The sequence below is a fragment of the Lingula anatina genome, chromosome 9, assembly GCF_051362555.1.
Source record: "Lingula anatina isolate TDL-2025a chromosome 9, LinAna3.0, whole genome shotgun sequence".
Taxonomy (NCBI): Eukaryota; Metazoa; Brachiopoda; class Lingulata; order Lingulida; family Lingulidae; genus Lingula; species Lingula anatina.
The window spans coordinates 1,768,021-1,794,842 of NC_141775.1; the positions used below are offsets into that span (position 1 = coordinate 1,768,021).

General features: G+C 34.1%; 3 protein-coding genes and 2 long non-coding RNA genes across 10 annotated transcripts in view; 3 read left to right on the top strand and 2 right to left on the bottom strand.

Annotated features, from left to right (window-relative positions):
- The first annotated feature begins 54 nt into the window (after positions 1 to 54).
- Positions 55 to 3,764, top strand: LOC106175448 (ran guanine nucleotide release factor). Its single transcript, XM_086996405.1, has 5 exons — positions 55 to 225; positions 766 to 882; positions 1,375 to 1,473; positions 1,884 to 2,036; positions 2,612 to 3,764. The coding sequence occupies exons 1-5, from the start codon at positions 149 to 151 to the stop codon at positions 2,724 to 2,726; spliced, it is 561 nt and encodes a 186-aa protein (XP_086852531.1). The 5' UTR covers positions 55 to 148; the 3' UTR covers positions 2,727 to 3,764.
- On the bottom strand, positions 3,378 to 7,064 carry LOC106175447 (DNA fragmentation factor subunit beta). Its single transcript, XM_013557455.2, has 6 exons — positions 6,868 to 7,064; positions 6,411 to 6,540; positions 5,703 to 5,906; positions 5,357 to 5,436; positions 4,774 to 5,054; positions 3,378 to 4,398 (listed from the first exon to the last, which is right to left on the bottom strand). Exons 1-6 carry the CDS (start codon positions 6,985 to 6,987, stop codon positions 4,206 to 4,208), a joined length of 1,008 nt encoding a protein of 335 aa, XP_013412909.2. The 5' UTR covers positions 6,988 to 7,064; the 3' UTR covers positions 3,378 to 4,205.
- A 173-nt stretch (positions 7,065 to 7,237) lies between these two features.
- The window catches only part of LOC106175431 (centrosomal protein of 104 kDa), a 65,214-nt gene continuing 45,629 nt past the window's right edge, over positions 7,238 to 26,822 (top strand). For all 6 annotated transcript variants that reach the window (XR_015331252.1, XM_086996401.1, XM_086996402.1 and 3 more), the window contains exons 1-14: positions 7,238 to 7,338; positions 8,526 to 8,658; positions 8,907 to 8,998; positions 9,284 to 9,365; positions 9,687 to 9,825; positions 10,004 to 10,069; positions 10,527 to 10,594; positions 16,214 to 16,323; positions 16,475 to 16,530; positions 16,894 to 17,049; positions 17,272 to 17,299; positions 17,612 to 17,747; positions 26,056 to 26,195; positions 26,732 to 26,814. Coding sequence is in view for 5 of the 6 variants with exons in the window: in XM_086996401.1 (XP_086852527.1) it covers positions 8,546 to 8,658; positions 8,907 to 8,998; positions 9,284 to 9,365; positions 9,687 to 9,825; positions 10,004 to 10,069; positions 10,527 to 10,594; positions 16,214 to 16,323; positions 16,475 to 16,530; positions 16,894 to 17,049; positions 17,272 to 17,299; positions 17,612 to 17,747; positions 26,056 to 26,195; positions 26,732 to 26,814 (1,269 nt within the window). In the remaining variant the exon portion in view is untranslated. The remainder of the gene's footprint in view (positions 7,339 to 8,525; positions 8,659 to 8,906; positions 8,999 to 9,283; positions 9,366 to 9,686; positions 9,826 to 10,003; positions 10,070 to 10,526; positions 10,595 to 16,213; positions 16,324 to 16,474; positions 16,531 to 16,893; positions 17,050 to 17,271; positions 17,300 to 17,611; positions 17,748 to 26,055; positions 26,196 to 26,731; positions 26,815 to 26,822) is intronic.
- Positions 10,893 to 12,700, top strand: LOC147759758 (uncharacterized). The gene is made up of 3 exons (XR_015331119.1): positions 10,893 to 11,182; positions 11,631 to 11,686; positions 12,191 to 12,700. It is a non-coding gene; the product is annotated as an uncharacterized LOC147759758 (long non-coding RNA).
- LOC147759759 (uncharacterized) lies at positions 12,693 to 15,997 on the bottom strand. Its single transcript, XR_015331120.1, has 3 exons — positions 15,581 to 15,997; positions 14,554 to 14,683; positions 12,693 to 13,842 (listed from the first exon to the last, which is right to left on the bottom strand). It is a non-coding gene; the product is annotated as an uncharacterized LOC147759759 (long non-coding RNA).

Below are 26,822 nucleotides of genomic sequence, written 5' to 3' on the forward strand. Positions count from 1 at the left end.
ATGGGAATGAAAACAAACATTATGTACAGCTACGGTTTGAGATTAAGTGGCACTCTTGTGAATAAGAAGGTACATAAATAGTTTGTATACAACACGTGAGGCAACGAGGACAACACGAACTAAGAAAATATAGCTAAAATTGGTAAACATGGAGACTTTCCACGAACAAATGATGTTCGGGGATTCTTTATCAGTTTTTCTACCCAATGATGCGAAGGATGTCAGGTACTTTGGAGTCCCATCCCTCAATCTCTCTAAAACAAACGCACGTGCACACATTCTCTCTCTCTCTCTCGCACATAACGACCAATCAAAGATAATATTAATTTTATTATTATTGTTACAATATTATTTTTTATTACTGGTCGTAGTAGTAGTAGTAGCTAGTAGTAGTGATCAAGTAGTAATACCAGTAGTACATGTAGTTTCTTCTAGAACATGGAATTCAGTTCATTAAGTAAATTTCCTATCTAATTTATTTCAATTGCAGGGACGAAATTGATAAAAGGTACTGCATAAGTGACTTAACAAAAAAAAAAATAAAAAAAAAAATAAATAAATAAAATAAAAAATAAAAAAAACAGAAAATCCAAAACTTATTTACTAGTAATTATTTTTTCATGGGATGGGGGGGGGGGGGGGAGGCACAGGGAAATATACTGTATACTCGGTAAGTTCGTGGTAGCATCATCATGTGACTTATAAAAATAGCCAAAGACATGATTCCAGTGGTTATAAAAATAATGATATTTTGATATTTTCAAGTGAAATCCGGGAGATCCCAGACAATCAAGAAGTGTTTACCCATTCACAGATGGACCAGAGTGTAATATTTGAAATTTTGGAATACGTAAAAGAGGACTCACACCAACAGGCAATGAGGTTACAATGCTTCAGTTATTTATTTATTATTATTATTTTTTTTAATAATAATTACACAGAAGCAGTCATAGCAGTTGACACATTCATTCATTCACAAAATTCAGTAAAATGTATCATTTGTTTTGTAATTTGATTAATGAATAGTAACAGTTGTATATTTCATGTAGAAGTGAAGCATATTGGAATTTGTAAATACCATTTCAATATACCTTAATGTTCTAGTCTGCACCAGTACATGCAGTTACCACTATACTTGCTTGTGATTTGAAGACTGAACATTAATGTCTAAGGCCCCATTCAGAATAGGGGACTAACTAGTACGAGTGTCAAATATGGCCAACCCACTTGAATACTTTCCCACAGGATATCTATTCAGTGTCTGTTAGCAGATTAGATGGCAAGCTTTGTAGTGGGTGGCCATATTTGACCCTCTGACTAGTTAGTCCCCTATTCTGCATGGGGCCTTTGACTGTCCTTTTGCATTTCATGTAGAACCCACTTTGAAGATGTGTGTCTCAGTAATGAGGTGGGTGAGGACTCGGAGATTATTACAATTGAAGCTGTGCCTGCAGACAGAATTCAAATGGAACAGTGAGTATAATATTATTGAGCTGAACAAACTCAAACTAAAGCCAGTTTGAGAATAAATTGAAAAAAGAAGGGTTATTTTAATACCAAATATTTTAGCCTTCGTCAATTTATGACAATTAATTCCTTGGTTGTCCATTGAAATAAAGTAAAAATTTGATCAGTATGACATTTCTAAGTTATTAAAAAACTGAATTTAGTTACCTCAACTGAACTGACACTCGAAAGTAATTATTGAAAATTTAGCTCAAAATAACTGATATGAATCGATTTGTTAAGCTTTTGCCACCGTTCCTGCTTTTATTCAGAAGTTTAAATCCTGATGTCCTAAAGGGCCAGCATACTACAGTATTTTTAGTACAGACTGGGTGATTCTGTTTCTAAATGATAAATTAAATATACTGTATTTTCAGCGCAAAATGCGTGTGGTACCTTAAGGGCTGCCAGAGAGTTGCTAAATTCAACGAGGATGCTAAAAACACAGTGGAGATCCACATGGCTTTGTTCAGGCTGCCTCAGTTTGACTCTGATATACTTGTCACATTTAATAACCCATTAGAGATCAGGTACGTGTGCTCTTTTATGGACAGATGTTTTTACAGCACACTGTTACTGTAGAAGTTTTAATATAGAGGGGTCATGTCGATGCACCGTTACTCCCCGCACCGTTACTTCCCCGCACTGTTACTTCCCCGCACCGATACTCCCCTGCACCGTTACTTCCCGGCACCATTACTTCCCCGCACCGTTACTTCCCCGCACCGTTACCCCCCACACCAATACTCCCCCGCATCGATACTCCCCTGCATCGTTACTCCCCCGCACCAATAATCCCCCTTAGTATTTTTTTGTATTATGCACATCGATACAACCCCACAATGATAGATCCTCGCACTGATACTTCCATGCACCGATACTCCCCCTCAGTATATCTGTAATTGTGGGGGAGATCGGTGCGGGGATGTATCGACATGTAACCAATATAGAGTCTTGACACTGATTAGTACTACCGCTGATGGCAATAGCCAATAAGAGTATTTTGGAGTCACCAATACCACAAAGTAGTTGACTAGCTGATTTTGATAGTCTAAGCCAAGCCCCAAAACTAAAAGATTAAATTAATGTTTCTTTATTATTTTAGCCCCCTCAGTAGCAGCCATGCAGCGGTGCCCGTGTCAGCACAGCCTTGGACATTACAACACTTTCAATGTATAGTGGACTCCTTGAAAATAATTAACACGGATATTTTTGGCTGATTTTCTGGATAGTGAAAGCAGTGTTGTGTTTGGTTTTGGTTGAAGAGCAAACTCAGATGCCCTTGATGGATATACAAGGCTATACTGAGGATTCTTGGGATATTCGGCATCTTTTATCAATTTTTTTCATCAATCTGTGCCAATGCTCTAACAGTTCCAACATACATTGGATAAGACATAACTCTAAGGATTATTATGGCTGTATTTAGAAGGCAATATCATTGGGAAATGGCACATCTACAAAATGAATATTTCAAGGGTATATCTGACTGTAAAATCCATTGGAAGTACTAAATACAAGAAAAATCCCAGTGAAATATTTTGACTTTGATAGTACTTTCAGATTATTTTACCAAATAAGCATGCATACTGAAACCGCAAGAGAAAAGCACTTTTTTGACCTCTTAAAATGACACTTGATGGACAAGTTATAAGAAATATATTCTTTAAAGTTTATCAGTTTTCTCTGAAAATTAAATTGAGTAACAAAAGTTGATGCACATATGAAACTGGGATCCCTGGATACAATGACAGTGTCACAGCCATATTGAATTTGGTGGCCATATTTGACAAATATTTTTATGGAAAAATAATGGGAGATCGACCACAATAACATAATTTCATTAGTTTAAAATAAAAACATAAAAAATATTCATAAAAAGCAATGTTGCACTTTATTTTTCATATGCACTACATGTACTTTCAATATTTGCATAATCCTTAAAATCTGTTCATCATGCAGTATACACATTTCAATGTTACTGAAATATGTAATTTGTCACTGTAATCTGATTATACTAGTCTTTCTTTTCTTTACCAGCAAGTCCAGAGTGCATCATGGTAACTAAGTCAATATAATCCTGGTCCTAAACCTGTTATGCCAGAGTCATTTGGTCATTTAAATAATATTGTTCCCATGATATGAAAAAGACTTCAATTATGTCCTTGAAATGTAGCACAGATTAAAAAAATAAAACTGGATATTATACACCTTGTATTATAAAATTTTAATAAATGTACAAAAGTACATGAACACAATTTCAAGTTGTCTTCCTACTTCAACCAGGGCTAAAAAAGCACATGAAAAATATAAATGACTTGATAAAAAGACAATAAGTGGCACTTTGAACATAATGTATGCCAGTTAACTACAATAAAAAGTACAAATTTGTGGCTTTTTATCTTTCATTTAAAATCATATTCTTGTAAGTGAACTATCAGAATACTACTCTGACCAGTAAAAAGAATATTTGAGAGAGGAAAATACATTGTTAACATTTAAAACATTACATCTGAAATGCTTTTTCTGTCTGTGAAAAACATTTATTTTAGTGTTATACTTTCTTTGTCTCCATCCTTCATGCCAATTCAATTCAATTCAAACAAATTGAAAAAAAAAGATGTTAGAATAACTTATTTCTACCTTTGTAAATGGTAAAAAGATGATTTTTATTTTTTAATTAAAGTAAAATATCTAGGTCAGGAGTAAATTTTTCTACGGTCGCATCTTGTCGCATGTTCCCTTTTATCATGGCAGGCAATATGGACAAGTTTAAGATTCATCCTTGTAAAGAGGAGGTCGTAAAAGTATTGAACATTTATTTTCCTGCCCCTAGGAATGTTCTTGGCGGCTTCCACAAGACATGGTAACACTTCTCTGGACTTTTCAATACTAAAAGAAAAATAATAATAATAATAATAATAATAAAAAGAAAGAAAACTTGACATGTAATTCATAACAAATATTTTGTGGCTGACATGCACTACTAAACAACCCCATGCTCTGTGAAATATTTTGAAACCATAATGCCTAATAGCAAATTCATTATTTTTCCAATATTTACAAAAACATTTCACATTTATAGGCTGAGTTTGAGAGAAAAAAGCAAATTCAATGTCCCCAAGTGCAAAACTATTTCATAAAGTATTTCAAATTTTCTATCATATATCACTTTTGAGATCAATGCCCTCGACTCCACACCATTAATTTTTCAAATTTGTTTACTTAATGGTAGTATATATCTCACACTGTTTCTCTGCAACTTACACATGATCTAGATTCCATGTGCTGAACAAAATCCTGCTTTCCTTGGACCCGTACGGGTTAATAGAATGATAATGTTGGCATTTCTTCTCATTGTAAAGTCCCTCACAGCTGAACCACCCATCCCTGTCACACATTCTTTCCTTGTCAACTGAATGAGATCTCACAAAATAATGTCCATGGTAACTGTTAAGTTTAAGCTGTTCTTTGAAACTGTCCATGACTTGTTCTAATTTGAGTTTTGTATTTTCAGGTATCTTTTGAGCATTGAAATGTTCTTTGGCCTAAAAAATGGGGAAAAAAGTAAAACATCATAATATTATTGGTGATAAATGCTTTAAAAGACCAACAACTATGTACCTTTCTTCTTTTTTCAAAATTATAAAATATTGACCTTACGATTTTAAACTGACGTAAACATCTACTAAAAATAATGCATTGCCAAATGCTTTCCAAACCAGAAATGGCATGGTTTTCTTTGGAAATGCACAATTCTTTATCTTTATTTATTTATTAATGTATTGAATGACACTGATTATTACTTAATATTAATACTTAATATTAAGATACAAATTTCTGTGACCACCTTGTCCAAGTACCCCCTGATTCTGGCTTTTGCACTGTATCTCAAATGTTCTTCTTTTGCCCTGCATTTAGATGATAACCCTACAACATACAAAATGAAAATCCATTGAGTATCATATTAATATCACTACATACAAATCTGTAAAAAATAAACATCTCATAAATAATTTATGAACACTTAAAAACCAAAAACTTATACATATGGCTCAGGCTGAATCAGTTATCATTGTTGCTTAGAAATTAATATTGATAAGTCTCATTGATGTTGGATATAAAAAAGGAAGACTTAAGAAAATGATCATACCATATACTACAAGTATCTCTTTAATATTAATATGAAAAAATACCTTCAAACCAATCTGGATCCTCTTCCCTTGTACTAGATTTTATATTCATTTTTATATTCTTCACAAACTCTGCCAATCCAACTGCAGTCTGTTTGTTGATGTCTCCATCCAAAAGTTCCTTGTGGATACATGTGTAGATGTCTTCTTTTCTTGAACAGATGTTTTCCTCAATTCTACTTATACTTCTAAGTAGCATGGAGGCACCTGAAGAGTAAAGGTAAGTAATGTGAAAGAAAATCATGTTAGAATTTGTTACATTCACAGTAAAATAATGATAAGCATGCATACATTGTGCATGAGACCTTCACAGAACAAAACTGCTTTTAAAGGAACTGATGTGACTCAGAGATTCACTTCTTTTGTGGAGAGATCTTAAATCAATCGTATCACTTATAATTATAGATCTATTCCTAAGAAATATCCACAGGAGAGGATATATCATCCTCCCATCCTGCCCAACCCCTCCCCTCCCAAACCAGGCAAGCCTTTGTCTTTAAAGCTGTCAAAAAGAAGAGATTATCTGAGGGAATGATGGTTTGACACCAAAAGAAACAAAAGATTATGGCCAAACTTACTTATAGTGAACATTTTGGTTTAATCGTGTCACATGATCTTTCACGACCATTTCTGGTGTTTTTAATGGTGTACAATAGCATCTATGGTCTCTTTTGCAATTATTTGATATCTTCTAAAATGACCAAATCTCACCTCCCTCCCATTTTTCTCCTTTACATAAAATCATTAGAACGGTCTGTGAGGGAAGACTCCACAGGTACTTGTTGTCTTCAACTTCTGTGCCATCTTCTTCTAGACAAACTGTCACTTCTTGTGTTGGAATCTACAAAAATAATGCATTGAAGAGAAAATTACACACAAAAAAGAAAAAACTTATAAAAATTAACTGTGTGTGCCATTAACACTTAGATTCCTGGGATTTTTCTTAAACAAAAGGAGGGTCTCAATTTAAGGTCTCGATTGGAAAAGTTAAGTAACGTCACAGAAAATACAGACACAGGAAATATGACTTAAGGATTAAACGCGGATTATATATCTTTAATACCGGCAGTGAGGCAACGTTAGAGTATAGACAACAAAGTGCCAGCGTGGAATTTGAAGCCGTGGAAATGGAAAGTAACGCCTGTTGGCTACATTTCAGTGGGCTTACCTGTAGTTTTTCGCAACCTTTTAATTTCAATTCGTTCAAATCCTTAACGGCTATTCCTACTCTCTTCCTTTTGTTAACACCAGTAACTTTGAAAGCCTTCATAGTAAAATCTTTCGTCATTTATCATTCTCAAAACAAGTCGAAAGTGAAATTTCCCCCCATGCGACCTCCATTTGTAAACATTGCAAGTCTCGTGACCTCTCGTCCATGGCCTATTTTTTATTCCCATTGAGTTTTACCTATAAAAGACAATTAAACAGAATACGTGTATAACTACATTAATTTTATTTTAACTACTCAAATTAGAAATAAATGCTAATCCAAATACTCTTCGCAATTGCACATAAATGGGACTTTGTTTTATAGGTCACGTGACTAGAATCTCGGACGAAATTTGGCGCAAGCGCAGAAATGTGTGTACAAATTTTGGTTTCTAACCAAGCAGATGTAGGATTTATTTAAGCACAGCTGGTAAGCAGGGGTCAAATGTTGTTAATATGTATAATCATCGAAAAAGGGTATTACCTCAAGTCAAATTAGCCGCATATTTTGCCTTTTGCTTGCATTGTTTGGGCGCACGCAACTTTCTTGGTCCTGTCGTTCCGACCATGACTTTGATATTATTTTGTTGGATTCGTGACATATTATCTGACACTGTAGTTCAGTGACACCGTAGATCTATACTTAATTATGCGTCATCACTATTACCGTATAATTGTGATGTTAATTGACCTTTAATAGTAGTTTGCATTAGCAATATTGTTCGACAGATGTTTAATGACTTCAAACTCTAGATGTAATAAGGACACCATGTGCCTTGCAAATAAATGTCAAGTTGTGAGATTATCATCAGGTTGGCAGTAATATACTGGTATGTGTATGTAATAATTATTTTAGGGTCTGTATTCATGATGGGTCAGTTGTTAAGCTAAAAAGCAGGTAAATAGTATGTTTAATTATACTAACAATTACTTGCATGTATAAACTTTCATGAGCATGCAAGCATGGATATAATCTTTTAAGAATTATCATTTGTTTGTGTTATTGTTTTTGCTACATTAGCAGATAGGGTTGTGTTTATGCACTTTAGAAGTTCACCATTGAGTTAATGGTTTGTGTATTTTATACCATGGAAACTGGAGTGTGTTTCTATATTTTGCTGCACCGGTTAAGTATGTAGAAGGAGGATTCTATACCGGTATATCTGCAGGCTTTTAAGGGTAGGTCATTATACCCCTCACTTAACAAATATCTTCATTAGGTCTGGAAAAGCTTATGTTTATGTCATAAGGTAAGAGGTTTTTCAGGCAAAAATATAATTATTAAAATTAAAAATTGCTTTGAAGGGAACGTCTGCAGGCTATTGGGCAGGAATAACTAAAGAATGCATTTACTATTAGTGAATTTTTTTTTTTTTTTTTTTTTTTTGACCGGATACTTTTTGACTTAGTTCTGAGTTTCAAAATCAGAAAGCTAGGAATGTGTGTGCTTTTGATACCAACATTTTTAGCAAATATTCTGTCAATTAAAAAAATGGCTATGGAGGGAGAGGAATCAGGCCTAGGTGGGGGATCAGGCCTAGGTTCTCTCAGCTGCTCTGCACCAGCATTTTAAACTAATTTGTCAGTGATTTATTTGAAATCTCTTTTCTTTGCTAGTGGCATAGGTAAGCCGAGCCATGCCAGGAAAGCTAGAGTTTCGTGTTGTCCATGTGTCTGGCCAAGATGATGGTTTCAAGGCCACTGAACTGAATACTCATTCACCTACTACCAAGGGATGGCAGTCTTCAAGGTAGTGTTTTTTTGCCAGCTCTTATTATATATATAATATAAGAGGAAATACTTAAGTTTGTCTATTTGAGCAAGTTAAAAAGAAAGAAAGACCACGCTAATTTTGTAAAAAAATATTCTTGTGTGTATAGATCTATACAATTGCCAAATAAATTTGAAAATCACATTTAATTTGAATCAAATAATTTATGATTAATGAGTAACTGTATATTTATATATATTATAATAATATGATGTTTATCTCCACAGATTTTGCCTTTATCCACAAGACATGGTTTTACAGTTAGACAAGAAATCTCGAATGAGGAAACTTCAGATTCTTGTTCATCAGTACAACATTGGTAAGTTGTCTCAAGATGGTGATAATAAAAATGAAGAAGATGGCTTATCTGTTTTTTCGATTGTTATGCTGCTGATCGTGAGTTGTTGCCAAGGTGACCAGGTTGCTTTGCAACAGGTTTCAGTTACTAGTGCTTAATGTTGAAAATATCCTATCCAGGATCTCCGTGACGATGCCAATTTTTTCTTACTCATGAAGAAATGAATTGCTTTGTGTGTATTTCATTTGTTTCTGTGTGACTGTATTTTATTATCTTGTTGTTCATCCATACTTTTATATTTTACAGCCACAAAGATAGAGTTTTATGTTGGAGATGTTCCAGAAGACACTCCTGTTACACTTCAGAATGCTAGATATACACGCCTGGGGTAAGACAACGGACACATTTACTATTCAAAGTTTCACTGAAAACTCATATTTTTTAGAAATATATGACCTTACTTTGAAAACTGAACATACCTCTGATAAATTTTTCATAATTTATGTTTTCTCATAATTCAATTTAAAGTAAATTTATTTCTAAAGATAACATAATGATTGGTATAATTCATGGCACATTCCTATGGTTTGATCAATTTTTAATTGGAATATAGACCCAACCATTTGTGTAATATCTGTTTACATTTACATTATACATTGTTTCTACATGATGTCCTGATGGATTGTGTTATAACTTTGATTCGTGTTAGGTATGTCTGCATGTCAGATAACGAGAAAACGGGCTTCAAAGCCAGGGAGTTGAAGAGCGTGCACGTGGATGCTGTCGGCTCCTTTCTTAAACTAGTCATTCATAAAAATCATGTCAACAAGCACAATTTATATAATCAGGTAATGTAGACGCTGTAAAATTTAAGAAAAGAAGTCAAATTGTAAACAAATGCACAACTCAAGTGTTGATTATTTATAGTGCTACGTTAAAGTAGAGAATTTTTTCATAAGAGGTCCGCTTTTCTGCCTAATGAGTGTTATATACTAATTGAAAGTTATTCATTTTTTTCATCCTCAGGTTGGCATCATAGCGGTGAATGTGATAGGAGATGAGATCAAAAATATTTATGACCCAAGTAACTTGGTAAGTTGTTTTTTAAGAAAATTGCATCACTTGGGAAAACAATAATTATCTTAAGTCGGAACCCCCCCCCCCCCAAAAAAAAAAAAAAAAAAAAAAGAGGTGAGGCTAGCATCTGTATTAACGTGTCAAGAAAAGCCCAATCTAAGTTTTCCCTTTGATACTTTTTATCTTTGAATTCAGTTCAGTTTTTGGTTATAATAATCTTTTATTTCTCAGTATATTTCTCAATTATATACATTTTCAAATCTCACACTGCACTTCCTAAGTAAAAGCTACCATTATAAATATATGCATGATAAGTATGTGTCCCAATACCACGGTGAAGGTGTCTTGTAAGACTCAGAAATACTGGGCTGGTTATATATCTGAGTAAAAAAACAGGTAGATTCTACAGTAAGAGTTATTTAATAATACTATTGTTGTAACTTAGATTAAAAATGCTTCTCTGATCCTACAGGAAGGAGATCCGTACATAGATGATCCCAGATTGAAGCAGGACCCTGCCTTGGCTGGTTTACTGAATAAGTAAGACTGGGCTTACTGGTGTTCATTGCCAGTTGAGAAAGTTCTAAAAAATGTCAACATTTTGATTGATATCATTGTGGATACCAACAATATGGTGGAGGCCGTTCCCGAAAAAAATTTGTTTCTTTAAGAACGTAACGTTGTATGACTGCTATGATTATAGTGCAAGAAAATTTATTTCATAATTTTGTCTACAATTTTAGAATTGTGTAAAAAACCTTTTAATTCAAGATTAATATTAAATTTAAAATATTTTTCCTGTTACTGTATTTCAATAGGTTTAAAGGGACAAAAAATAGGATTAAAAACGCCTTTTTAGTGCATGGATTGCTTCTTTTTTAACTTTTCTGAGAACAATTGCTATGGGTAAAGCATAAAATGGCAGGTAAATGGCCTTAATCAATATCGAAAAAAAGAATCATATTCACCGTCCACTTTCGAACCCCGGGCGTCAGCCATCTTGACACAGTTTGAAATAACGCGGCTTCTCGACTCAGATACGAGATGTAAACAATGCAGACAGCATGTCGTTTCGAAGGTGAGCGTGGACGTGAAGGAGAAGAGGAATTGCTCACCGAATCTTTGCAGGTAAGCGAGTTATATTTACCAAAAGTACTTTAAAATGGGAAGATGGAAGTGGGAATCAAAATGTCTGGCAGAGGAAGTTAAAAAGCGTAGATAACTGCTAATAATTAACGTTTCCTCGGGTAACGCACTCGCAGCCAAATCACTCGCACTGGGTACGTACTACTATAGTTATATGAAGCGAGATAGTGCACTTTACCCCTGAGGTATATAGGTCTGTAAAGCAGGAGGAATACCCTTTTCTGCTCAATGTGGTCATCTACCAGTACTTACAGACTAACCTCACACCATATTCTCGCAGGGGAATCCCATGATATATACATGTGCGATGTAACTCGAGTACTATAGTGGGGATAGAGGGTGTTCTTTGTACAACACGTAACTACGTTAGCTTATTTGTAAATTTAATAATATTGTCAATGAATATGATTATAAGGAATGATTTTTTTAGCCTTTCAGAGGAGGAATTGGGTGATACACCCCTTCAAGCACGAGTGAAGAGATCAGGTATGTTAATAATTTTAGCAGTATAACATGGGCGGATCCAGGATTATTTGAAAGGGGGGGGGGGGGGGGGGCGGTCCGCAGATGCAAAGCCGACCCCCCCTAGTTGGCGTGGGGTCCTGGGCCTGCTTAAAACTTTGGTATTTTAGAGGGTGAACAGTGCCATTTGGTACGGTTAAGCACTATACTATAGGAAATTAGCTAGTCAAAATTCTAATTCCAAGTGGGGAATATTAGTGTAATTTTTTTACATCAGTTCTTTGAAACCATGTGTGATTATGTTATTTCTTCTTGTGGCCTTTATGATTTAATGCAGCTACAGATATTTAAATTTAATTTTTATCTTTTTTTTTTGCCATAATCAGACTTGCTTCTTTATTATAAGCTGGTTATCATGTAGTGATCATGCCCTCTAATTTGTTGATTTTTGTTAAAGAATAGTGCTGTTATGATAATATCAGTACATATTTTTCTTTATAACCATTTTATGTAATTTTTCTATTACAGTGTCTCAAGTTATATCTGGAAAACTAATACCAGGAAGCACTCCAATCTTACAATACTGCATCACTTCAATGTCGGTGTGACAAGTTGTGTAAAAGACTGCTACAAAAAACTTGCAGCAATGACCACATGATTCACCACCTTTTACCAAAACCAAGTGAACAGTTTTATATTATAATGCCCATGTACATGTATTTAAAGTGACAAGACTGAGATCAGCGAGAGCCTCAAGGCCTTTATTTTCTGGGCATTGTCAACTCTTCAATAATTTTATAATCTTGTCAAATACATCCAAAGATTCAATTCTAATGCAATTCTTGAAAACTTTTTTAGAATATATTTTAATGTCGAACATGTTTTTCTAAGAACTAGCCCTTTAGTAAATTAACAACATGTACTATCCAACTGTTATTATTAATTAACATATTTTTATGTACAAAGCATAAGCTGCAGTATCAATGTAGCATTAACTGGGTAGAGATTATGAATGAAATAAAAGTTTAAATATTGAAACATCTTTTATTTATATTTGGCAAAAATACAAGAATAAACAAAGTTTGCTACATAAGTTTGGAATTTGGCCAAATCATCTTTATTATTACCTGTCACATGTAATGAATAAGACATACACAGATTTTGTAAGCTAGAATGCATAATTATTTTCATACTTATTAATGCCATCTTCATAAATAAGCCTTCTATTCAAGCATACACAAACTTTCACATTGTGCAGTACACATTATAGTATGATAACATTTTTGAGAGCCTTATTAATAGCCAGGCTATCATGTTAAGAGTCTGATGTACATGCAGACCCATGAGGATTGCAGATCAACAAATTATCCCCCTCTCTGTCAGTGTATTGACTCATGTGAGCTGACACAAAAGTCTCCATGCAAAGTGATGTGTCATAAGAAAGGACCAACCCAACTTACACAAACATAAATTGTTTCATCGGTAAGATATTCACACATACTTTTCCAAGATGTGCAGGGAATAAATAGAAAGGTATAAATATTTCTTTAAAAAATACAGGCATGGCTTCCCTGCATGAATTCTAAATAATGGCTGAGTGGAGAATTGAATACAGGCACAAGTGTTCACTCAAACCATTTTTGTAGGTCTTAAAAGAAATGACATGCAGTCATTTGCCAAATACAGAATTTTATGCTGTAACAAAGTCACAAAACTGCAACTGGTGATCTTACAAAATCTAACAACACACTGGTTTAAAATCAAGTTGAAATCACAATATGCCACCAGTACCATATTCCATAATACATTTGATGTCATTTAGATTTAAGAAGTAAATGCTGGACCAAAATGGTTTATTCTCAATATCAGACATATGACTTAGGTTTGGGAGGAAAGACCGCCTTGATTTCCAATCTGTCTGCATTATAGCATACATGTCAGTGCTAGATGGTTTGAAGTCAGCAGATTATGCTTTGTCACATTGGCAAGATGAGTTCACTGAATATATCCTGTAAGCAGCACTCGAAAGTCAGGAAAAGTCTCTCACTATCCAACTCGTCCCCGCTTTGGACCCTCAAGAAAAGTTCCTCTTTTTTTGGTGGAGAGCCATGGAGTTCCTCTTCCATGTAAAAAACTCTTCTTCAGGACATCATACTGGCAGTTGCTCATAACCTTAAGGTCTAAAAAAGCAAATCAAAATAATAATAATAATAATAATTTATTAAGATTGCAACCCAGTGGGTTGAAGTTGTACATAGTGTTAAGAAAATTATAATGAAAATAAAGTGAATATTTGCTTGAATAAAACTGAGTTAAAAGACTGCTAATTGAACTTTAAAATTATTGTACTTAGGATAAAAGACAACATAATACTATTGGAAATTTAAAAGTGCATACAGAATAAAAGAGCATCAGAATATGTCGCTCTTAAATTGTGGCACTTTGTTACTATTGTTTGATCTTAAAAGACGATTGGATTGATCAATAAAGATGTGATTCAGTTTGTCAGAGGATTCAGTTTTTTTTGTAAAAGAAAGTTTTGCACAGATCTCTTCGTTTATCTAAAGTACACATATTTGCCAGGTTCAGGGTTTCATCATAGTGTAGGTCAGGGAAAATAATCTTCAAAGCACGTGTTTGGTCAGTCTCTTAGAGTTTGCATTGCTCTATAGTTAGTCCTGGATGCCACACAGGGCAGGCATATTCTAGAATTGAGCGCACAATACTTTGGTAAAGCTTAGCTCGTTTCAGTTGACGGAGGAAATAGAGTCATGTATTATGTTTACATTATGTGTCGCCAATTTGGAAAAAAAATTGATAAAAGAGAAATCATGCACCTATAATGCCTAATATATGAGGAGTGAATATCAGCTTATTAAAATTCTGCTTACTCTAAAGACATGTTTTAGTCCCATGTTGGATCATCAGGATCCTTTAATTCCCTCTTCTTCAGCATCTTCCTCCTCTTCCATCTGCACTTCTTCCAGCTCAGGCATCCCATAGGAAAAAGTTACCTTGATACTGCAACCAAAAAAAGCAACAGTACATAAAATAAGATAATCAAGTTTGAGAAAAATCATGTAAAAACATAACTGAAATAAGTATAAAACTCAACTGAAATAAGTATAAATGCCATTTTTCTCAATATGATCACCTTAAATTATCTAGACTGTCATCTTCAACTGCACTAGTATTAACTACAACTTAATTTTGAAGTTTCTTGATCACTTCATATTGGTTTAATCTCCGAAATACTGGTTGGACTCTAAAGTTAAAACTGTATGATCTAAATTATTACTCTGGACTATTTAATACATTAGAGAGATGTACCAAACATAAACATGCAATATCCCCTTTCTGATTTATTTATTTTTAATGTAAAAAGGAGACAAATTGTCTTTAAAATATAAAATCAAAATACTACTCAAAGATATTTTCAATTATAGTTGACATTCCATTTAACATTGAGTTAAACTTAGATACAATAACAGCTTCTGCACATTCATTTTGGGATTTAGATGCCTAAAGAAATAGCATCTTGGTCATATGTCTTAATTACTGTGGTATGCCTAGATGTTAGAGGCACAAGAAATGTGCCCTCGGTAAGTAAAAAATTCGCCCTGGTCATTGTAATGTACATGTAACGAGACTAGTATCTCCCACCAAGTCCGTTTTTATTTAAACTTTCTTTGCTCTATAAACTAACTCAAACCCTGTCAGAGTCGACATATGAGCACACTTGCAATTTCTGTCATCGATACCACTCATATTAGTTACAATTTCATGGCATATTTTGACAGACGAGCCTGACAATCGTAAAGAAATACAACGAACACACGTAAATAAACATTAATCTCTGTGCTTAATAAATATTTTTACTGGTGTCTTATCTCAAACATAATTGTAAATGGTACTCACAAATCCAGTAAATACTTCGCGGCCAGACGATCCTTCGTATCCATGGCCATCCATGCAAGCAGGTTTTCATCTGCCTTCTTCCTCGCCGGTGTTTATTGTTTGCCTGTCGTACATTTGCTGATACACTGTTTTACGCGCATTTTATTTTTCTGGTGTTGACTTTTGTAAAGGGTGTTTCCTTTTTCTTTTTGTTATCTTTCTTCCCTTCTTCGATGGAGTCTCAACTAATTCAGCCTCCTGTTCCATGTGCTTTCCCGGCAGCTTGAACTAGTTTTAACTAGGTCGCAATACGAGAATCTCGCGATATCCGGAAGTCTAGAGAGCTCAATAATGAAAATGGAGGTGGTTGTTGGTAAACCTCCGCTTAAGCGGAGGTTTTCTTTTTATTGTATTTTCCAAAAATGTTACAGAGCGATGGAGAGTGCCGGGAATGATACATTAAAGGTTGGTAAATCGCAGAAAAGTACTGTTAACCTCGGGATAAATCGGGATAAATCAATTTTGGCGCGAAAATCCTCTTTTGTGTCCTTTTAACACTTAATGCTGTACCTTTAATATTCTGATCATTATAGACTTATAGTAGCACTTAATCCCTGGTACTGGGTTACTGACAGATTTGAAATCTTTTTCCAGGCCAGATTATATTTCTCCACTGGACGATCTGGCATTTGACATGTACCAGGATCCTGAAGTGGCACAGATTATCAGGAAGCTGGAACGCAAGAAGCAAGAGGCTGTTCTAGGTAAGTAAACTCATGAATATGTATATTTGATTAGAGCTGAAATTTTGATTTGTTCTAGGTTAGTTGTGAATATATTTTGATAAGAGCTGAAATATTGACTTTTGGTTTTTTATTATTAATATTATTATTATTATTATTATTATCTTTTCAGAGGAAAGATATGACTTTGCCAAGAAGGTGAAGCAGGCAATAACAGACCTACAAAAGGTACAAAACTGAAATGAATCCTTTTGAAATAAATAAAATGTTCTGTCTAACTGCCTAACATTTATGCTAAATGTGTACTTCTTTTTGTTCTTGCTGAATATTGATTTAGTTTTAATCAGTCAGCTTGCATCCTGTTGTAGAGCCACTGTCAGCATCACAGTGAAAAATGATGTGTTTCAAAGTATCAAACTCAAATAGTGCTTGAATTCACGCTCACACGCACACACAAACACACCTACCTTAAAAAAAAGAAGGAAATGTGATTTATCTGTTAATTTATTATTTTTTTTCTTTTTTTTAGTCAAAATTATTTAAATATTTATTTATCTTATCAATTATATGTTTATTGAATCATTTTTTAAGGTGGGAGAAAAGTTAGGAAAGATGGAAGTAGAAAAACGCCAGGCGGTGGAGAGCGAGGATTACGACAAAGCCAAGTTAAAGAAGGTCCAGATGGATGAATACAGGCTTCAGGTGTACAAACAGCTTCAACTCCACGATCTGCTGGAAGTGTCAGGGGTGAGGAGTGCTCTATTAGGCATCTTTAACTAATAAAAACCATTTCCAAAACTAGGGAACGGTTCACAATGAATTTTGTCCAGTAGAGCATTAAAGAAATATAATAATACTGATTATTTAGTGTATTGTCCACTTTGATTTTTGTTCAAGAAAGAAAATTGGCTCTGGATGTTGTCACAGAGTAGTACTTGGTTTTAAAATGGATTTTGGTTTTCATTTTAGTCAAAGCATCCTCAGCCAGTGACCATTGGTAAGTTTGATTGGTTTTAAGTTTGAGACCAAAATTTTAGTCTATTGACCCAAGATCTGCAGCTGTCCAATAAAATGAAGATAGACTGCATCAATTTAAATACAAGAAATGAACAGCTAGGTTTTCACATCAGTGCCTTGTTTAAATGGACCATGTGTGTATGTTTTTAACTAAAAGATTAACACCAGTTTGGGGACCAGTGCAAGGTTATTGTCCACAACCTCCACAATACTTAAGTACTCTGGGCTTAATAAAAAACACTCATAAATGCATTATTGGGGATTTAATTTTTAGACATTCATATGTTTTTAGAACCTGTGAGGCAGCAAACTCCACCCCCAAAATTGGAGCGACTGGAGAAAACACCAACCCCTCCCCCTCTCCCACCTCCAGAAAGTCGCTCGGGAAAGCTCCCCTACGATGAAAGACCTCTTCCAGCTTTAAAAAAGTAAGTCAGTGAATGATTATTAAGTAGAAAATTGAAATGCTAATTTCAGTATTTGGTGAATTTAAATGTTCTAATTTGTAGATTTAGTTTTTGGCTCATGTTAATTGCAACCTTTGGTCTTCAGATAGGTTAAAAGATTTCCCAAGTTCACCCCAAAAAAAGAATTTGCAAGTGCTTTTATTTCAGATCGATCAGCAGTGCAAAGATACAATCTTGTAGCTAGATGCACAGTTTTACAATGTGTGTGCATGTGTTGGGGGGGGGGGGGGGGGTAGAAATGTGATGTTTTACAGCAACATTGTTGCATTCACACATGAGTGGGAACAAGACTAGTGTTGTTGCCCGTGAAAACCATACATGGGTCAGGAAGTACAAAACTTGGTTCTGTTTGACAATCTCGTGAATTTTAAAAACATATATGCTTGGCAGTTTAGTTTTTAGCTTGTTTCAATGAAAACTGAATGTTATTTGGCACATAACTTTTGCCAACATTTTACAGTTTTGAATATCCGAGAAAATATCCCTGTTGAGAAAGAGTAATTTTGATTTTTAATATAAGAGGGTATGATTCTGTTTATTGGTAAATGTGATGATTGGATTGTGCAGTTTCATATCATATAGATACTTTATTTCATAAGTATGTGTAATACAGTGAGATAAGAAAATATGGTGTTTCCAATTGTTAGAAAGCAGCCTGCAGGTATAGAAGAGGACTATGGTAAGCTTGAATCTGAAAGTGAAAGTGAAAGTGAGACAGATGGTGAGAGTAGCAGTTCTAAAAATAAGCAATTTCCCCACAATCTGTCTGTACCCAAACATCGCCAGGCAGTGAAAAAACGGGAAAATGTGGAGACTGTAGAGACGAGTGAAGATGATACTGATACTGAGACCGAGACAGAGAATACTGCAACCAAGCCACGTCAGCTTGTTACAGATCCTAAAACACCAGAAGACCATCTTGACGCTGGCAGCCAGGATGATGCGAATCCTGAAAGTGATGATGAGGATGAAAAGGGAAAGAGACCAATTGAAGGTAGTGAAAGCAAAAGTGAAATCGAACAAGATGAAGATGAAACCAACCATGAACAGCCGCATGTGGCAGGAAGTGATGAAGGTGATGATGATGATAATGATGAAGATGATGACAGTGAAGAAGAAAATGAAATACCAGCTGCTGAGAAACCAAGTGGTTCTCCAAGCAGTAGCATCATTACTGACAGGCACCAAGTTGATACAAGACTAAGTAGACTTAATGCAAGTGATACGATGTGAGTGTGAAATTGTTTTCAACCAAGATGGATGGAAGTTACATGGTACAGCTTATGTCAATGAATATCTGCTTACAGTTAGCTCACCATAGGAATCCAGTTTAATCCTTTTGTTGTCCTGCCCAACCATTGTATTTGATATGTGAAATAGTGACCTTTCTCCAGTAGCGTATAGCTCACCAAAGAAGTCCAGTCTAATCCCTCTGTTGTTCCGCTCACCATCTGCATATGCAACATGAGAAAGAGTGACGTTTTTTTAAGTTATGTTTAGCTCAACATAAGAAACAAGTCCAATCTCTTTGTTAGTCCCACCAACACTTCTTGATACAAGTTGATATTTTAATTGTATCAGTTGGTAGCTTTGCCTCTTACGTTGAGCAGACTGTAAGCAGGTAGCCAGCTGAGATGGGCTGTTCCAAGTAAGGCTGACCCATCTTGAATGGAAGCGCGGCTCCAGATTGGCCTTTGACTGTATGTAGAACGTGCAGTTTGGTTGATTTCATTCTCTTTTTAGAAGTTCTAAGTGTGTCTGAAAAATGTGCCTATTTGATAGAAGTGTCTACTTATGATGTTGATATGTAATCACTAGTACGTAGATTATTTGTTGAGTGGTCATTTGGTTGTTTTCAGACCACAGAGAGAGAGAGAGAGAGAAGAAAAAGTGGAAACACACTGACACCAATACACACACTTACATGCATAGAAGCACACACATTTACACACATAGCTATTGATAGATGCATGTTTATTAGATTATTAAGCTTTTGCATTTATTATTACTTTATCATTATTATTATTATTATTTTGATACTGATAGAGATGATAGTAATAGTACTAGGTCTTACTAGTCTAGGTGTGGTACTCAGGTTGGTGATTACTTACAGTTGACAGTCTGAAAGTCAATTGGTCATCTACTTTTTGGCTGCAAGGATAGTTTCGCACACACAAAAAAGCCCAAAAAACCATATAGTCCGTGGGCCAAATACCGAAACCCTCCCCCCCTTAGTGATTTTCGTTCACTGTGTTTTTCTGATAGCTTAGGTCCTTAGCTTTTATTTTCTGCTTGTTTGCCATTAAACTGGTGGTGGGTGTGTGTGCTACAGCCGTTGCCATGGTAACACACGGGTTAAAAATTGACATTTCTGAGCCCAACAAAATCTAAAATATTTCAAATACATAAACTAAATAGAATTCATAATCGTTCTAGACATGTAGTCTAAGATGTGCACTATACCTAACAATGAACAAAATTTTCCAAGATGGCGGCAAATCCAAGATGGCGGCCAGTTTTTGCTGTTTTTTCAGAAATTTTGATAATTTTTAATTTTTTAATTCTTATTTAATTATTAAAGAATTGCAATATCTGGGATATTTTGATACACCAGTGTAGCATGGAATCTCTACTTTCTGCCTGTAGTGTTTGTTTAAGGTGCAATCTTTTTATTGAGATGAAAAATCCTGAAATCCAACATGGCTGCCACAAAACAAGTCTTTTACATGTAGCTGTCCTGTCTGGAAATATGACAGATTTATCATCCCAAATTAAGTTCTTCATTACGTTTGGTGCACTGAATATAAAAACAGAGCCCTTTTCAATTACTTGACTTAATTTGGATTACAGTATGGCTTTCAAAATTCAAAATGGCCGCCAATGACCGTGAATTTACATCTTTGTAACCAGTAGACTAAAATATGACAGCAATATTCCTAATTTTATCTTAAGTTTGGATGAATACTTATGTTTTAATAGTGCTGATCACTACTAGATGTGTTGTCATGTAAAATGATTTTAAAAAAAGAAAGATCAAATGGTCAACAATAACCTAGACTAGATAAAAGACCTATAATACCCCCCCCCCCCCCCCAATAAATGCAAGTCACTCACATTTGACCTAAGAAATCACACAAAGTTTCATGTACATGCTAATCACTCAAATTTGACATGGGAAAGAATACTTTTGAGTTGAAATACTAATGTATTCTGTCGCATTTGAAAGAAATGGCTGTCAATGAGTATAGGGGACTATATATTTATGGTCAATATGATACACTCTTGCTAAAAAATTGATTGAAAAGTATATTCCAAAAGAATGTTACTTAGATTGATTTTATTAACCTGAATCCCCCTTTAGCGACTTTTATTTACTATTATATATCGCTTACATCCTAAGATCCCATTTTCTGCTTGTTTTCTATTCAATTAACCCAGCCATTGCCATACTAACACAGGGGTTCGAAATTGACATTTCTGAGACTAAGAAAATTTCATACATTTCAAATATATTAACTTCAACAATAATGTAAACTTAAGCAGACATCTGGGATTGAGAAATGTTAAGTATTTTGATATCCATATGGTATTTAGTCTTTACTACGGCTAATAGTGTTTGTTATTCCTATAATTATCATTTTAAGAACAAAAAAAAAACAACAAAAAAACTTGAAATCCAAAATGACCCCAACTAATCCTGGGTGATTTACTTTGGTATATATTGCTGTCCTATTAAACTTCTAATATTGAATATTGTTCTCCGAAATTGCCTTCTTTCTATCTGTATTTATTCTTTTATTCTTTTGTATTTGTTGTTACCTTTTGATGTATTGAATTTGAATAATATGAAGCCAAGATCGTGAACATTTGTAATAACTCAATATGGTCTACAAGTATTTAAATTATCGTGCGGTAGATGGCTGAAATTATTTGATGGTCTCTTACCATCTATTGGGCAAGTTGAATGACACAAAATAGTCTGATTTTGAGTGAAAGGCAACTAGTTTGCAAATATAGATGGCGATTTTGCATTTCTATACAATTATATTTTAAGTAAAATGTTATAAAAATTAAATTTTTTATAACAATTTGAAAATTAATTCTGTTCATATCAGCATATCCAAAAACCTAACATTTTTCAATTCCAATGCTGCTTTCAAAGTTTACAAAAAGCTACTTTCAGTAATAAGAAGAAAATTAACATAAATCTATCGTCATCTTGGATTGGCTGCCATTTTGGCAATTTAACTACGATAATTTTTTCAAATAATTTTGTTTATAACTGAGGTCCAAGTCTAATTTTTTTTTAAAAAGTTTACAATACAGCGAGTTCATATATTTAAAATACATGGCAATTTAAAGGTCTCATAAATTATAATTTTAAAACCCCTGTGTTACTATGGCAACAGCTGTATCGGTCACACCTTTCACCTATTACATGGCAAACAAGCAGAATATTTGAACTGAGGGCCCAAGCTATCAGAAAATCATAGTAAATAAAATTTGCTAATAGGGCTGAGCTAGCTTGAGTTTATTAAATTTTATTTTGTATTGGAATAATGTATTATATCATTTTATGTGTAAGCAAATTGGCGGCCATTTTGAATTTCGAAAGTCATAATGCAATCTGAATTAACACAATTTAAAGAAAAGGGTCCTAGGTCCATATTCAGTACACCTAAAAGTAATAAAGAATGTAATTTGGGATTATTAATGTGGCATCTTTCCACTTAGGACAGCCGTATGTAAAAGACATGTTTTGTGGCAGCCACCTTGGATTTCAGGATTTTACGTCAAAATTAAAAGGTTACATCTTCAAAAAGCACTTTAAGCAGACAGCAGAGGCTTTTTACCATTATGGAACATTAAAACACATGCCACATTGCAATTTCTTAATAATTAAATAAAAACTCAAATATAAAAAAATCCCAAAATTATAAAAAAAACGAGCAATTATTGGCAGCCATCTTGAATTTGCTGCCATCTTGGGACATTTTGATGATTGTGAAGTATAGCACACTTCTTAATTTACACATCTGGTATAATTGTGAATTCCATGATTTTAAATGCATTTGGAATATTTAATTTTTATTTTGGTCTCAAAAATATCAATTTTCAACCCCAGACATTACCATGGCAACAGCTCTGTTACTCACACCCACCACCAGGTTAATGGCAAACAAGCAAAAAATAAAAGCTAAGGGCCTAACCTACCAGAAAATAATAGTAAACAGAAATCACTAATGGGGCTAAGTTGGTGGGAGATAATTAAAATTAATATTCTGTTGGAAGAATATATTATATTAATTTTAGCCAGTGTGTATAAGCATATTGGCGGCCATTTTGAATTTTGAAAGTCTTAATGTAATCAGAATTAATGCAAATTGTTTTAAAAAGTCCTAAGCTCGAATTCAGTTTATTAAAAGTAATAAAGAATGACACTTTGATGATAAATCTGGCATCTTTCCAGTTGGGACAGCAGACTTATATTTAGGCCACCATTTTGGATTTCAGGATTTTACAACAAAATTAAAAGATTTCATCTAAAATAAATACTGTAGGTAGCAAGTAGAGAGTGTATGCTATTCCGGCGCATCAAAACATATCCCACATTCTTATTCCTTTATAATTGAATAAAGACTCAAATATGAAAAATAATTGAAATTACTCAAAAATTAGCAAAAATTGGCCGCCATCTTGAATTTACAGCCATCTTGGAACATTTTGAGGATCACAAAGTATAGTGCAGCTCTTAAACTATACATCTGAAAGGATTTTGAATTCCATTCACTTAACACATTTGAATAATTTAATATTTTTTTGGTCTCAGAAATTTCAACTTTTTATCTCAGATGTTACCATGGCAACGGCTGTAGCACACACACCCACCACCAGTTTAATGGCAAACAGGCGGAAAATCAAAGCTTAGGACCTAAGCTATCAGAAAAACATAGTGAACGAAAATCACTAAGGGGGGGGGGGAGGGGGGTCTACATTGGCCCATAGACTAATATATTTACAATAGTCTACTTAGATAAAAAAGTAAACATTGGTCTGACACATAGAGTTGTGTTTTTCAGCAGGCACAATATTTAAATTAAATGGTCTACTTACTTTTCTTGGGTGGAAGTAGACTAAACTAATTATCTAAAATTTTGTCCTTTTTATTTATTTATTTTTTTTATTATTATTTTTTAAATGTGAAACCAACTTTAGGAGAAGTTTAGTATATTTTTTTAAATAAATAACTCCCAATGAATCCCATAAAAGATTTAAATGTACATCTAATAGAAGGGTTGGACATGTGTAGCATGAAAATGTATTATATTTCTTAAACAAAACAATTATTGGATTCTTCAACCCAGTATGCAGTTAGAATTACATACTAGGATATTCTTAAGACATATTGGATCCTGTAGGGATATCTATAGTACTGTAGATAGTTGAATACAATGTAAAAGATGGGGGCATTGCTAAAAAGACAAGTGTCATTAATTCCATTACTTCACTAGAGCTTTGGAAGAAGATGCCCAGCTGCAACATGACGAGTATGCAGCAGAAGGACTGTAAGTGTATATATTTGCAGTCTTTTGATTTCTTTTTTCTCTTATATATTATGTTCAACTTTTTTATTTGACCTTTTAGGTTCGGTGATTTTTTTTTTCGTTCCATGATCAAGAGATCATTTTCTGAGTTGATTTTTTTGTGAGACTATTATTTCACCTGTTTATTGATTAAGGTGCTTTAAAGTTATACATATGAAGTAAAATCTGCCACTAAACCCGATCAAATGCCATCATTTGGTTTCTAATAGCATAACATTGTTAACTTTAAGAAAATACCAATGGATGCTGTTTCCTAGAAAAATTGAAAAATGATATTTTCTGCTTTTTTCCCCCTGTGCCATACATAAATAAATTTTTGATTGTTTCTGTCATGTCTTTTTGCTTTTGTACAAGCAGCAGTTATGCATCAAGCATAACTATATCGTTTGGCAGACTTTTATGAAGTAGAGGGATGGATAAATAGGTCAAGTTTACGACCAGAAATTTGTGGGATCCACATTTTTAAAGCTGTTATTTTTTGGCTCAAACGACTGAGCTATTACCATAGTCCTGATTACAAATAAATAAAATCTAAATTGACAGTCTGATGGAAATTCATCTTAGTTTGTAGTTTATTGATAATGACTATAAGTGTAAACTTTTCTCTTTCTGCACAGAATTGAAGCTTCACCTCATAAAGCTTCATGTTTGTGTGGAAAGTGAAATAATTCAAACTTATGATCAGTCGCCAAATGGTCAAATCGCCAAATTGTTGAATTTTATTGGATTTTCAGAGAAGACCAGAATGGACCACCAGCTGATTCTCCTCCACTGTCTGTAGAACCAGAGGGGGAGGAGGATTTCGTTGAAGAAGCGAAGTATGAGCGGGCCAATGTTACCTTCATCTGTGTCGTTTCACCGTTTTTATTCTTCTGATTTATTCTGATTTTACATGATGCTGCTTTTTTATGCACTTGTCTTGTTTTTATTTATCTGTAATAGAAATTGGATGCTCTGATGGTCTTTGCAGTGGATACTCTTAACCTGATATGTTCTTTTATTTTATTCCGAGTTGAGTCTTATAAAGCATATTTGATTGTTTGTTTTTGTGCACCTAGTTTTTTGTTCGATGGTGACTTTTCTTTTCCAGATTCCCTTCTTTTTGTGAACTATGTTTTGTCACAGAAGTCAAAGAATGATGAAGAACACTTTTTCACTCTTTATAACTCTCTTGCCAAACTTTATCCTATTTTATTTAGTGTTTATGGACTTTATTGGATTGAATCTTGTTTTGGCGTGTTGTCTTTTCTTTTCAGAGATTTTGGGGATGTCTTTTATGTTGGCTGATTTGAGCAAAGATGAATGTTAAAATCATTGTGTTTTGGTGTACTCTTTTCTATGTACTTTATTAAAACACAGTTTGTTTATGGTGTGATTATAATGTGCAATGTCTTTGTACCTGACACACACGCACACGCACACACACACACACACACACACAGCTATGGCTCTGAAACAGGATGGTCAACACACACCGAAAAAGTTGTAAAATTGGTGGCTTTTAAGTTCTTGGCTATTAAAGTAAGACCAGTCTAGGTCATCTTTCAATGCAGTATAAGATTTTGTTTTATTCTCACTCTTCTCTCCCCTACTGTTACTACTATACCTTGAAGCAGAACAGAATTTTTCATAAACACTTCTCACACAATTCCTTGAATTTCTAGAACACAAAGCCCCAGAGATGTTGAAGATGAGGCTGAAGGAAGTGGCTCGCCCCCGCCAACTGCCAGACAGCCCCCTCCGGCAGAATCGCCGCCTCCGCCATTGGATGAAAGTGGTGGCACTGGCGGAGGAACAGGGGGAGGTAGGTGGAGATGAAATTATAGCAAATTTTGAATTTTAATGTTGAACTTAGCTGTGTTCACTTAATAATATATAAATTTTAGTAATATTGTTAGTATTATTATTTTAGTATCATTATTTAGTAATAATATTATAGTAAACAGGAAATGCAAGAAACCTTCAATGATATGCATGAGATGAAACAGGTGTGTGTATGTAGATTTTTTTGTCATATTGTATTAATATTTATTAATATTTATTGTATTGGGAGTAATATTTTGAAAATTTTCTTAGTTTGATGATAAATGTATCACTTTAAAAAAAATTTATATGAACTTACCTCAGCATGAAGATATTATGATAATCAATTTAAAAACTTTAAACTCGTCCCACTGTAGCAAATTAATTTTTTTTATTTAATTAATTTTAACCAATGTACTTTGATATGCTTCTGAAATAATTTTTATCCTTGTGTTTAAGTACAAACATCTGAATCAAAATAAAGTAATATTAATTATAACAATATAACACAATGTATCAAATTCTTAATTTTTTAAGGAATCACAGAAGGACCAGAAGAAATGAGTGAAAAAGATCTCCGTGAGGCCGGCATTCTTATTGACGTGTTTGGGCAGCCATTGGTAGGTTG

What these genes read in the sequence shown, in the direction of transcription:
- LOC106175448 (XM_086996405.1), top strand. Translation starts at nt 149, where the DNA reads ATGGAGACTTTCCACGAACAAATGATGTTCGGGGATTCTTTATCAGTT. An exon ending in AATGATGCGAAGGATGTCAG is followed by an intron (nt 226 to 765) that starts GTACTTTGGAGT and finishes GATATTTTCAAG; the next exon opens with TGAAATCCGGGAGATCCCAG. An exon ending in AATAACCCATTAGAGATCAG is followed by an intron (nt 2,037 to 2,611) that starts GTACGTGTGCTC and finishes TTATTATTTTAG; the next exon opens with CCCCCTCAGTAGCAGCCATG.
- LOC106175447 (XM_013557455.2), bottom strand. Translation starts at nt 6,987, where the DNA reads ATGACGAAAGATTTTACTATGAAGGCTTTCAAAGTTACTGGTGTTAAC. An exon ending in AAGGTTGCGAAAAACTACAG is followed by an intron (nt 6,541 to 6,867) that starts GTAAGCCCACTG and finishes TTATTTTTGTAG; the next exon opens with ATTCCAACACAAGAAGTGAC. An exon ending in TCAGGGGGTACTTGGACAAG is followed by an intron (nt 5,055 to 5,356) that starts GTGGTCACAGAA and finishes CCCATTTTTTAG; the next exon opens with GCCAAAGAACATTTCAATGC.